We start from the raw sequence: 13117 nt of genomic DNA on the forward strand, positions 1-13117 counted from the left end.
CTGCTGCACTTTCGTAACAGCACATTCTGGCACTGTCACGGTGGAATTCCCCTTCAGCCTGTGTTTATGGGTCATTGCCTTGACATGCAGGAGGACTTACTCTTTAAGTGTTAATCTTGCTTTCATAACTTTACCAAGCACATCATTTGTAATAGTCTGCTTGCTTTTGTGGTGTTTTTGAAGAGATGCTTGAGAATATTGATAGATTTTCCTTGTTTTTGGTAGTTTTACCTTTTATTTCTGTATGTGCGCATCTCGCATTGACCTGCACATGCAGAGCTGTGGTCGGGGCCGTTCCTGTTTTCTCCTCGGTCGGAACGGGCGCACTCCTAGTGTCCCACCGTTCCTCCCGGCGTCGGCTGTGGTCGGCAACAGTCCCAGCCACGCTGGAGACACTGTCCTGGCTCCAGTGTGCACAGTGCACCAAGGGTGGGCGTTAAATATTGCTTGCCTTTCTAAGAGCCTCTGTGACACGTTCACAGTTTCTCCTGGTCGTGTCAATGGGCCAGGATCTAGGGCACGAGGAAAGGCCTCGAAGGAGAAGCAGTGCGTGTGCTCCCAGGCCGGAGGGCAGAGCTCAGTGAGCTCTGGAAACGGGGACTCCGGGAGCCGGGAGGAGTCGCCGAGTTCCCCGCCTGGGCCACACCCCTGATGGCGCGGGATGAGGGGCTGACTGTGAAGGTCTCGTTTCGTTCACCCAGCTGTTTGCTTCCCAGGAACATTCTGGACGTGTGTTCCGGCTACAGTTCGATGAGTTTCAGATCATCAGCAGCTCTCACGACGACACTATTTTGATCTGGGATTTCCTAAACGTGCCTCCCAGCGCCCAGAGTGAGACCCGCTCGCCCTCCAGAACGTACACATACATCTCCAGATAACAGTCTGCGCCCCGCCCGCTCCAGGTGAGTGCGCCGGTGTGACCGCGCTGCCGGAGGCCACCGTCCGGGGTGCGGGGGGGGGGGGCGCTGTGGTTGGGCCGCCCTTCTCGGTGAGGGGGACCCAGTGGTTCATCCATGTCGGGTGCCTCCACCTCACCAAGGGCTAGGGTGGGCCGGGTCCCACGGTCGGGTTCAAACGACGTCTGCGTCGGAATCCTCATGTCGTTGGTTCGCACCAACAGACTAGTTTGCTCCTGTTTCTGAAAACTTTTTAGGTGGTTTCTCCTGTCACACCAACTTAACACCAGTAGAGTCCTCTGTGTTAGGGTGGGAGAATCTCCTTTTTCTCCTTCTTTCCTGTCCTTCACGTCTGCCTTTAATTTAAAATCAAAAAAGAAGACACCGTAACCATTCAGAATTGCCTGCTGTGCGTCTCGACTCCCCCACCCCACTCCTCGTCCCCGGGCCGCCGCGGTGCTCCGGAAGCGAGGTCCTTCGCTCTGTCCCCAGGGAGACTCGGGGGCCCTCGGCGAGGGCACGTTTGATGACAAAGGGTGTCCAGCCTCGGACAAGTGAGAAACCGTACTTGGCCGTGTCCTTGGGCCTGACGACCCTCTTTATTTGGGGTGTGCCCCCCAACTCTGAGAATCTGCACATGGGCCAGGGAGTTCCATGCATGGCGAGTGCTGTAGATCGAGTGTACCCTGAGTGTAGTGGCGTGTGTGTGTATATGTAGCACTGTATACGTGTGTGTGATTAACACAATTCATTTTCACTGAAAAGCATTACTTAATGCTTAGCCGCTTTTCACCATCGTGCGTTTTCCTGTCCGTTTCCTGCTCAAGCTGTAAGGAGAGTCAAAGTGCAGAGTTGTGAATGTTCTGATGGAAAGGTAGGAACCACCACCTGATTGTTTTTTCTCACCACAACAAGCTCCGGGCAGTTTTTTTACACTTTTAAATACTTGAAAAAAGTAAAAGAGTATTTCACGACGCATGAACACTGTGTGAAGTTCAGATTCCGCTGCCCATGCACCGAGTTGCATGCGGCACAGGCGTGCTCGCCGGCTCACGTGTTGTCTGCAGCCGTTCCTGCGCTCCAGGGGCCGAGCTGAGTGCTGTCGACGGAGACCCGGTGGCCTGGACCACCTCAAACGTTTATCTGGCCCTTTAAGAAAACGTTTGCTGACCTCTGGCCTTGCCCCTGTTCTGTCTGTTGGTGACGAGCCAAGGGTCCTGCAGGCAGAGTGGCAGATCAGTCCTTTCCTCACGCTGATCAGCAGAGGCTGGCGGGGTGCTTCCTTTGGAAGGGTTTGGGGCCCCACGTGGGCCCCAAATGACTCGGTGCCACAGTGAGTTGGCTGTGCCTGCCTGGGTGCGGAGGCCAGCCACCGGAGTGACCGGTGAGCCACTTACATGATCGCTCTTCCCGGTCTCCCGCGTGATCATGCTGTGTCCTGTGATCGTGACCGGCACCCCTGCTGCTTCCTCTCTGGACGGATTCTTAGGGCAGTGGAAACACCCGAGGCAGGACCCCTGCGTTTACTGGACGTAGGGGATCACGGAGGAAGAAGGCGAGAATGAGTGAGTGATTGCTCCTCCCGTCTCAGCCTCCCTTCCCAGAAAGCCTGAGGACGCAGAGGGAGGGGGATAGACCCAGATGAAAGCCGGTTTCCCTCCTGCGCTTTCCCCTCCCCTTCAGCCTCGGCTGCCCTCTGCCTCCCTGCGCCCCGTTGTCCGCAGGCCGCGGTCTCCCCGCAGAGCTGGCTGTTGGGGTTCAGCGCCTTCCTCTCTCTCCTGTGCCGTCTGCCACCCAGCGCCCTGCTCCCCCCTGGCGGGACTCCGTTGAATCCCTCCCCGGACAGCCGGCTGGTGCAGACCCCCCACCCCCACCCCTTGTGCTGCTCCCGCTGGGGAGATGCACCCCGTGCTCCGCTGCCCCTTCGCCTCCTCGGACTGACTTCGGGGCTTGGCGCCGACACGCTGTGCCGGCCTGCCGCCCTCACGGGGTGCCCATCACCGCAGCCCAGCGTCGAGGGGGGCCCCACCGCACTCTGAGCCCTCATTGCTGCCTCTTTGGCAAGGGACACCCAGGGCCAACAGGCCGCATTTGCGCTCTTGTTCCCAGGCCACCCAGCGGTGTGTCCCTACAGAAGCGCGGGTGAAACTGCGGTGCGTTCACGTAGTTGCTCGCGCAAACGTGAAGGTGACTCAGTGAGACCTCAGAACCGGGTGTCTGAACCGGCCGGGTCGGCTGCGGTACACACGCCTTCCTCCCGCAGGCAGGCCCGGTGCACACACCTCCCTCCGCCCCGGCCTTCGCCGCCACCAGGCCTCTGTCGCGGTGTTTCTGGTCCATGTCATCGAGGCCTGATTCGTGTGAAGTAGATCGTCCCGATTTACAGTGTCCCGTGTCACAGGTCCTTACAGACGCACCCGTCCCTGCGACCGCCTCTCTGTCAGGACAGACATTTCTGTCACCCCCAAAGTTCCCTCGTGTCACCTTTGTAGTCCCAGCCTGACCCCCTGGCCCCCGCCCCGGCCTCAGCAGGCCCCGCCCCGCGCACCACCCCCAGGTCGTGTCCGTTTTGCGGGGCTGCGCCGCGCCCTGCACGGTAGCCGACCCCCCCGGGGCCCTGTAGCTCTCCAGATGCGGCCAGTGCGACCTGTGAACTGAGTTTCCGTTATATTTTAATGGGAATTAGTTGGGTTTAATTACATTTAATTATACTTTATTTGAATTCGTATTTAAACAGTTCAGTGCAGCTAGTGGCCGTTTGTGGACCAGTGTCGTTCTGGAAGTCTTACCCCTGGAGCCGTTACATTAGGTCTGTGCGCCCTCCGGAGCTCACTCTGCATGGCACGGGGCCAGGACGCCGCAGCCCCCGTTCCTGCGCAGTCGGCTGGCCGCTCCAGTGCCGCCTGGTGGGGAGGCTCTCCTCTCCCCGTCGGACTGCTCTGGCACCTCGGCCAGAAACCACCGGGCGACCCTCACCTGGACCCCAGCGCCTGGACGCTCTTCTGCCCTGCGGCCGTCCTTCCGTCCGCCCGCCAGTGCCAGGCTGTATGTCTGAGTCTTCCAGCTTTGCAGATGCTGTTCCAGCTGCTCTGGGCCCTCCAGGTTTCCACGTTCAGTTTTGATTTAGACCTTCAGGTTTAGACCGTGGAGAGGACCGCTGGGGTGAGGGTTGGGGCTGCACTGAACCTGAAAACCTCTTGTGGGGAGAAATTTCATCTCAACACTTGCTGAGCCTTCCGGCCCATAAACACGGCCTACCTCCATTATCTAGGCCGTCTTCACTTTCTCTCCCTCAGGGGTTTGCAGGGTTTTTCTTGCACACTTTTTGTTAAGTTTATCCCATTCTTCATCTTGTCTTTATAAGCTGTGCATTTCCTTCCCTGCGTCGCTCTAGCTGCAGCTGAGCCGGCCTCTGCTTGGGTCTCCCCGTACGGGGAGCACGTAGTGAGGAGCGTGGGCAGACGGAGCGTGGGCGGGCGGAGCTGCAGCCGAGCTCCCGGAGTGGGCAGGCCCAGGCGAGAGCCGGCGTGCCCGGGACCCCTCAGTGTGCCCGGGACCACCTAAGTGTGCCCGCCGTCCCCTGGGTGTCTGGGTGTGTGTTGAAAGAGGCACCTGGTGAAATTCCTGACATCCCAGCGTGCCCCTCGCCCCGGCGCCCGTAACAGGTGAATTGTGGAACGTGGTAAACGTTCGTAAGCTGGACAGCGAGTACGTGTCGCGTGAAAGGGCCCCGAGACCAGGTTCCTCTGGCCCAGGGATGAGACGGTGGTCAGCAGTGCTGCTTCTGTCATCGGCCCCGTGGAAAGGAAACCGGTGTCACTTCTTCCAGGCCCTCCGCCCAGCCCCTTGCAGGGAACGACTGCCTTGTTATGACCCACAATTACAGATCAGTGGAAAAATCTTATCTGCTTTTTAAGCAACACAAGCAATGAAACCTCAAATGTGTTTGTCTCTTCAAAGTAAATTACTTTTGACAGCCTTGGCAGTCAACTTCATGGTTTTTATTGCTCTTTTCCAAATTCTTTTCATTTATTGTAACATGAAAAAAATTATTACCATGTGATGCTGTAGGATTTATGCATCATGAGAAACACTACCCTAATGATGATCTAACCTTGGAGTAAAAGACTCACCCCTGAGATATTAGGTAAGAGTACTTCTCTGTCAGGAGGCCTAGCAATAGATGTATTAGCCCGGTCATTTTTAAAAATCGCTAGCTCCTAAGAGCTATAGATACAGTAGTTCTCATTTCTCTTATAACCAGACAATATAAGATCATTGAGAACATTAGGGGGAAAAAAAACAGATAAACCAAAAGAAGGAAGTAAAATTCTGTTTGTGGTTCACCATTGTTAACTCTGCTGTATATAGCCTTTCAGGCTTTCAAAGATACGGTGGATGACCACACATTTTTAAATACTTTTGTTTGTTGTGAAATAGTTGCATGTCAGTAATTTCAGTGTTTGCCTGAATTATCATCTTAATGGGCGAAATAATATTTGACTGTTTGGCTGTATCCTGTTATTATATTTTTGGTGACCCCTCCCTAGCTTTTAGCTGTTATAAAACACATTACTGATAAATTTTTTTTTTTTAGCTTAATCTTTGCCCAACCCTTTTACCTTTAGTTAAAATTCTAGAAATGTCTTGAGTGTCTGGGAGAAGAGATAAGACGTGTGCGGACCCCCCCCCCCCATACACTGAGGCATGCCATCCCCCGGAAGGGGGGCCGAGCCCGCGCACCTTCCCCTCCAGCAGCGCCCCAGCCGGCCTGCCTCTTAGATACCTACCTCTGGGGGTTCGATGAGAGCCATTTGGGTGCCCATAAGACCCCTCATGGGAGAATAGTGGCAGATGAAATTGAATCTTTCTTGAACTCATTGAGAAAGCTTATTTGAATTCTTGGTATCTATGAAAATTGACAACCTTTTAGGAAAGTTTTCCTTAAAAAAATCACTCTCTCTTCGTCGCTCTCTCTCCCCCTCTCTCTCACCCTCACTCCCCCTCCCCAATAGAATTTTAGACCCTGACTTTTAGACCTTCTAGAGCAATGGTTGAGTGTGGTGTTTGGAGAGGGTGGTGACGCGTGAGTGATCGTGAAATCAGTGGGACGGAGTGTGACTTTGGTGAAACCTTGAACAGGAAGCGTCGGCCTGCATCGCAGTGCATCGCGGGGATGAGCCCCGTCCCATGAATGTTCTGCTTAGGCACGTGTGCATTATGCTTCCATACGTGGGTGAATGGAAAGGTTGTGACTGAAGTGTGTCGCTGGCTCAGAGTCATGGTCAACACGTCTGGACCGTTTAATGGCCTTTTCCTCTGTACTGCTGTCCTTTAATTAATGATTCCTTTCACAGGGAGGTAGTTTCTGACGGTCAGCATTCTGTGTGGAACAGTTACCTCATTCACTAGCTTTGCATATTTTTGTCCGCAATGATAGCACCTTGAGGAGGACATGAGGCAGGCGCTGGTAGGTTCTGAATGCCCTGAAGGAGTATGCTAAGTACAAAATTGACCGAAGCGTATTTTGTTAGAGGCATACCGTTTGGCAGCCGCACTGAGAGATGGCGGGCTGTAGGCTCGGGCATTGCTCTGAGCCCCCACTCCTACCAACTCACCTACCCGATGCCTTGAGCTGAGCCTCAGTGGTCTGCTTCGTGGTGCGGCTGTAAGAGTTCGCACCCGACAGGGTTTCTGGGGGCGGGGTGCATGCGACACCTGGCGGGCAGGACCCAGGAGCAGCCGCCGCTTCTGTCCCTGCGGCGCCGACCATTGGAAGACCAGCCCGGGGCTGTGTGCGCGGCAGTGCGTGCTCCCTGTCCGGCCGGCATGGCGTCCCTACTCACTCGGTGTTTTTTTTCCCCCAGGGTTTCCTAGTCTTGAACTACTGGCTACACGGCTACCAAATGCCTAAGGGAGTTCTTCACAGCTGAGTCTCGAAGCTGGAATTGGTTCTAGACGCTGGGTAGATGCAAAGCAGCCTAACTCTTCAAGCACCGACCTTTCCCACCTCCGACTCCGGCCTCCACTTTGAGAAGGACACCTTGGCCTCACTGACTTCAAGCAGGACAGCAGCCCATCCCTCCCCCATCCGTGAAAAAAACCGATTGCTTCCCGTGTAACCTGTCCGTGTGAACGGAACACACAGGCTGTTCTCCGGAAGTAAATTGACGGTCAAGAGAAGACTTGGCCTCTAATTTATGTTGCTTTGCACTTTGATCTGATATCAGAAACAGCATCCTTTGGTGAAATTTTGGGTGCCAAACACCTACCCAGAATGTCCAGGGCTCTCCTCTGCAGGAGTCTCCTTCTGACCGTCCACGCCACTCTGCGTTCTGACTTGCGTTAGGGACGTGCGGACTGTGGGAAAGTTTCTCTGGGTTGCGTTGGGGACGTTTTTGGGGTTACACTTCCTTTCCGTACCATTTCTCTTAATTTAAAGGACTGTGAGCCAGGTTGTATTTAACATAGCTCTTCTTTTCGTTAACTGTTCTCCGTGCCCAGCCATCTCCCGGTATCTGGTAGGGTAACACCTGTACACGCGTGCTCGCCTCCTAATTTAAATCCTGTATCCGCATGTAGATAAGATGTACATAACAGTTTAACCTCGAGGTGGCTGGAGCCAGGGCCCGGGCCCGAGACACTAATGCAGAGTGTGTTCGCACACGGCCGGGGGCCGGGCTCCAGGGCCCGGCGCCGGGGCTGGCGTGGGCTGCCTAGAACCCTTCCTGCAGTGTTCATACGGCGTTTTTATTTCGTCATTGTCATTGTGTGCGTGTGGAGTGTGTTTTTAATGGGAATCCTGTTTTACAGTGTGATTTCTGAAGTTCAACACCGAACGTTTTATTCGTTGTGCAGTACACGCGGTAGAGAGGTACCCGAACATTATTCTCGTTTCCTCAGAAGTGCTCCTGAGTACCGGCGGTCACGTCCCACAGTGTTCATTGGACCTCCCGGCCGACACCATCACTCTGTGCGTTAGGAACCCCGGGGAGGGGAGGGGAGGGGAGGGCAGGGAGGCCCGTGCCCGCCGGCCCTGGGAGTCGCACGCCCCGGCCCGTCGGCACGCGAGCGGGCCCCGCTGCGTGTGGAAGCCCAGGCGCCGGGGGAGGCTGGCTCGGGGGCGCGTCTCGAGTGGAAGGGGACTCCCGTGCGGTGCGAAGCCTCAGACTGACAGATCCCGTCCCCGTCACCTCGGGTGTCCCTTGCTGCTGTGGGTCCGGCAGGTTCCCAGCGCTCCGGAGCGCCCGCGGCCTGAGTGCGTGGGTGGCGCTGCCACGCTGGCCGAGCGTGGAAAGGGCCTGGGCGGTGGCCGGCCCCCCCTTCCCTCATCCGATATCAGGTGTTGATTGGCCCCTCGCCATTGTTTCCAAAGATCATGGGATGTCGGTAACGTGTTAAAGGACCAATGCGAACCTCCTGTCGCCACACCTCGCCCGGGGAAGCCCTCGCTGCTGCAGGCGAGCCCCGGGCCCGTGCGGGCCCCGCGCTGATCACGGTGCGGGGGCGGGCACGCGGGCGAGATCTGTTTATCGAGTCGGCTCTGCTTTCCCCTTTTCTAGACTCATCCTTCCCTCCCCCGTGACTGAATTTCTGTTTTTGAGAAATTGAGCCTCAAAGTGTAAAGAGACGGGCCTCCATGCGTAAGGCGGGTGTTGTAAGCCTGACAGCAGTCGTGAGAGTGCTGTGACTCTCCGGCGCCGGTCACCTTGCAGCCGCCCTGGCGGACCAGCGGGGAGAGCCCGGGGGCGGGTGGGGGGCGGCAGTTCTCCTGGACGAGTGGACTTTCCGTTGTTGTTTTTGCATGTTCAATATAACAGTTCTCGTTCCTTGGGAGATCATGGCCTTCGAATATGCACACACCCTTTGAATCGTGCCTACTAAAACTAGAGCAGGGGACTTCGGCACCCAAGGAATTCCGACTTTCTGGGATTATAGTAGTAATTCCCAGCCGTACTCTGGACTTTATTTTGCTAACCCATAATTGAGCAAGTGTAAATTACTGCTATATTAATGTTTTAAAGCACTGGGATAGTCTGATTCTAACTTGTAATTAATTATGTTTGCCAATTATCTGTTTGAAATAAATTTGTGTCTGAACAGCTATTGAAGCTGTTAAATTGTACAGATATTATTCATGACAGCTTTGTACTGTGGAATGTGCTTAATAAAAAACAAAAAGTTGACCTTTGTCCAATAAATTGCTAAGTAATGTCAATAAATCAAGTATGAGTATTATGCAGTACATCTAATCTGGCTTCATGCAATTGTTACTTCAGCTACTAATTCAACGCCAATACTCTTTAAATAAAGTGTTGCAATACTCCTGATGTTCTGTTAAGAAATTTTTCCAAAAAAAAAAAAAACCCAAAACAAAACAAAACCCTGTCGTGTGCTATTACTAATTCAGTGACATACAATTTAAGTTTATAGACTTAAAAAATCATCTGCCCTGTAAAATGAGGTTGAAAGCAGACGGCTTTTGGCCCGTGAGAACTTGTGGGACAGCCGCCAGTCTGGGCCTCGGGGGCCGTCCTGGGAGCTGGCTTAGCGCCCCTCCCCCACGAGCCCACCTCCCACGAGCGCTGCCCTGGCCTCACACGTCCCTGCAGAGGCAGGACACCGGCCCCAGCCCCCGGCGTGAGCCCATCTCTGCTTCCTGGTGAGGGGGCAGGGCTGACTCGCAGCTGCCCCCCTGCTTCCACTGTCCGTGGGTTCCAGCCTCACTGCGTGAGCCCTGGGTCAGAAAGCACATGGCCGAGTCTGCAGGGCTGTGCTCGCAAAGCCCCAGGAGGTCGCGGGTGTTTTCCCAGTGGCTAGATTGCCCCCATTCGTCCACCAGTGGGGTGCTGTGGACTTGGAGGATGAAATTAGAGTGTTTCTAGACCTTGCTGCCCCCATCTTTTTTTGTTGTTAAAAGTTTTAAAAACATGCAACTTGCATATAGTTAAGGAAACCAATGTATAAACCATAAAAAGAAGGGTGGAAGTGGTTTTCTGCCTTAATCCTCAGTCCCCGGTCAGTGTTAACCAGTTTTTCCCATATCTTACACGGATAATACTCTGTGTAGAAGGGTGTGTGTGTGTACATACATGCCCCACCACCGCCATGTAACAGTAATGGCCGTGTGTTATACACGCACTGCCCCTTGCTTTTTCATCTCACACGCCTCGGGAGATCTGGCCATGTCAGGACATGTAAGCCGATGTCACTTTTGTCCCTGGCTGCCTAGTATTTGGGTATAAGGACGCACCGTGAAGGTATTTAGCTAGTTCCCTGAGGGTGGGCCATTGGGTAGCGTCCTGCCTTTTACTCTCCTTTCACTCGGGTCTCTCTGTCCCTGCTCGTGCCCAGCGAGATGAGCTTGGTGGCTGGTGTGGGCTGACCCTTCGCAGGTGTCCGACCTCGCTGCCGAGTGGGAAGACCTTCCGCCTGCACCTGTCTGCTCGTCTCCCGCCCTCACGCAGCTGCTGTTCGTGAAGACGAGTCCCCCCGCCCCCCCGGTGGGGGAGGTGTGGCTGCAAGGCACTCCCAGCTCTGAAGGCACCCCACGGTCATGATGGAGGTTCTGGGGAACCGGGATCTGTAGTCGGAGGCCAGTGGTGCTTTGCCACGTCGGCCGATTGAATTTCCCGTCACGAAGGAGGAAGGGAGTCGGGCCGTCTGGCCGGTCCCGCTGGTACTGATTAGCTGTGTGCCTATACCCCCTTTTGGGTCCTAGCGGTTCTGTGTGTGAAAGACGGTTTCCCTCGTTCGAGTCCTGGAGGGCACAGGCCCCGGCTCCCGCGGGGTGTGGCCTCGTGGAATGGAGACCAGGGACAGCAGGTCCACGTTTTCTAGAAAGGTGGAACCCACGTGACGTAGACACCCACTTTAGAAAAGTTGGGTGGTTTGTTTTTTTTTTTCCGCTTTTTGGGGATTTTTTTTTTTTTTTAATGTGCAGCACCAGGTTGTCGTCGCTGAACTGACATGATCTCGAGCATTCGTAGCAGTGGCCCGCGGAAGCGTCGTGCCCGCGTCCGGTGGCTGAAGTCTTGAAGAACAGGAGCGATCCCAGAGAAACGGGGGAAAAGGCCTGTGAAAGGCCAGTGACCAGCGCACATCCATCCCTCGTTGCACGTGGGTGAAAATGCCGGGAGAGGGAGGTGTTTGACAAGACAGGAGGAGGAGCCGGGAGCGGGCGGCCCATCTGCAGGCACTGAGCTCCCAGCCCAGCTGCCTGCTATTGGGCTGGGATTGGTTTCATGTGGGGCAGGATTTAGGCCTGAAATCACGAGGTCTTCCGGCCGCAGAGAACTCTGGGAGCCCCGAGGTCTCCGAGCTGCAGCTCGTTTTCTGCGCAGAGCTGGGTCGAGGGCCTCAGCACACACCTGTGGGATGACGACGTGTGTGACCGTCCAGGTGTCCACCTGCCTGAAGGTGCGACGAGGCACCCAGCACAGCCGAGAAGGTATGTCAACGCTGGGCTCGGAGGAACGGGGAGGGACAGAGCCAGAGACTCCATCGGTAGTGGGGGCGCCTTACAGATGGCTTAGAGCCGCTGTTCTGATGCCAGCTGGTGGGGGGGGGGGGCCAACGTAAGCTCCCCCAGCCCCGCCCTTCACCTCCTCCGACCTGGCAGACCTTTCGGTCCTCAGGGACTGTGTTTCACCCCAAACCCCCTGCAGCTCAGGGGTTGGGAAGGAACGCTTTCACAACGCTGCAGCCGTCGGGTCCTGACGGGGACCACCCCACGGGGGTCCCTGGTCTGCGGGATAGCGGGAAAGAGCACGACTCGGGGCCGGCACCCCTGGCTCGGGTCGGCGCTCTGCCACCGGACAGGCAGCAGGCTCCGGGGGGGCTAGAGCATTCCCGCCCCGAACCTGGGCCTCCTCACCGAGGGGGAGGGGTTCACTGACAACCTGCAGTGCCTGGCGCACAGTTGGCGCTCGGTAGCTTCAGTGGTGGCGTTGAAACGGGTGGAACAGAACGTCCTACCGGACCAGAGAAAGTGACCAGGGTCAGCCGGGTTCAGGGTGGTGTGAGGTGAGACAGCGTTAAGTGTGCTCCAGTGGCCTGGGGCTTGTCCGAGCCGGGAGAACAGGCAGGAGCTGACACTCGGTCCCAGTGAGGACCTGCCCCCGAGAGGACGGGAGTCAGAAACCAGGGCCTGGGCTTTGTGCAGTGGGCGGGGCAAAGGGAGACGGAGCGGGTGGACAGTGTTTATACCAAGGTATTTTGGTCAGTTTGTTACTAAGAATAATTCAGTTTTAAAGAGCCGTTGACCTATCGTATCCCCAAGGTGTGTTTCTGGGAAGGGATCCAGACCTCTGTCTGCCATCATCCTCAAAGAACGAGGTCTCCAAAGTGGACAGGAGAGACCTTGGGGTCCTTGGGGTGTGTGCAGGCCGCAGGGCCAGGGGTGATGGGTGGTGCAGGGAAAAGGGTGGCACCCTCGCCTCTCCAAGCTCCATGGGCAGGGAGATGGCCGCAGGCTCCCTGGGGAGCCAGGCCCCCTCCTGGTCAGCCCCCCTGCGTTAGCTCCTCCTCCTCCCACTGGCACGTGTGTTCCTTGGTCCTTCATAAATGTATCCAGTGCGCCTCCAGCAACGCACAAGGCGCACAAGGAGCTGGGCAGGCCGAGTCTCTGGGGCGGCCCAGTGCGCCCTGCTGATCCAGGAGCGGGGACTCGGTCCCAGTGGCAGTGGGCAGCCACTGGTTGGCTCTAAGCTGGGAGTGGCCAGGTAGGAAGTTAGTGTCGAGATGCTAGATGAGATTCGTGATGGGGGAGAGAAACGTCGAGGTCTGGGGAAGGCGGAGCCCGGGGTAGTTTGGAGGGGTGCTGCCTCTGTGTGGAACTATGGGACTCGGCAAGGGGCTCCGAGGGACAGTTTAGTATGTGTCCCCACGCGCCACAGGGGGCGTGGCTGGCTGGGGCTGGGGGCGGGGCTGGGACGGGAAGGAGAGCCTGCCCCTGCTCTCAGGAAGCTTCCATTCCGGAGGAGACAGGTAACACACGGCACGGCCAGGCACGCACACACCTGCGGGGTAAACACAGATCGTGGTAAGTAAGGGTGTGAACAGAGACACAGGCCGGTGGGCCGCAGCCGCCTGGGGGACATTTGTGCCAAGGCATCAAGGACAAGCAGGAGCCAGCCGGACAGTTCCAGGCAGAGGCCAGGGAGGCCCAAAGGCCTTGAGGTGGGAAGGCCCTGGACCAGAGTGGCTGGGGCACGTGTGGA

The 13117-nt window shown here is 56.3% G+C and overlaps 1 protein-coding gene across 5 annotated transcripts in view; it reads left to right on the forward strand.

Moving 5' to 3' along the window:
- Positions 1-9226, forward strand: part of FBXW11 (F-box and WD repeat domain containing 11) — a 103300-nt gene extending 94074 nt beyond the window's left edge. For all 5 annotated transcript variants that reach the window (XM_045823904.1, XM_045823912.1, XM_045823919.1 and 2 more), the window contains 2 exons: positions 717-902; positions 6764-9226. In XM_045823904.1, the coding sequence (XP_045679860.1) occupies positions 717-878 (162 nt within the window). In that variant the 3' untranslated portion in view covers positions 879-902; positions 6764-9226. The remainder of the gene's footprint in view (positions 1-716; positions 903-6763) is intronic.
- The last annotated feature ends 3891 nt before the right edge of the window (positions 9227-13117 follow it).

Source organism: Phyllostomus hastatus, unplaced genomic scaffold, assembly GCF_019186645.2.
Source record: "Phyllostomus hastatus isolate PE091 unplaced genomic scaffold, TTU_PhHast_1.1 phas_contig_150, whole genome shotgun sequence".
NCBI classification, from domain to species: domain Eukaryota; kingdom Metazoa; phylum Chordata; class Mammalia; order Chiroptera; family Phyllostomidae; genus Phyllostomus; species Phyllostomus hastatus.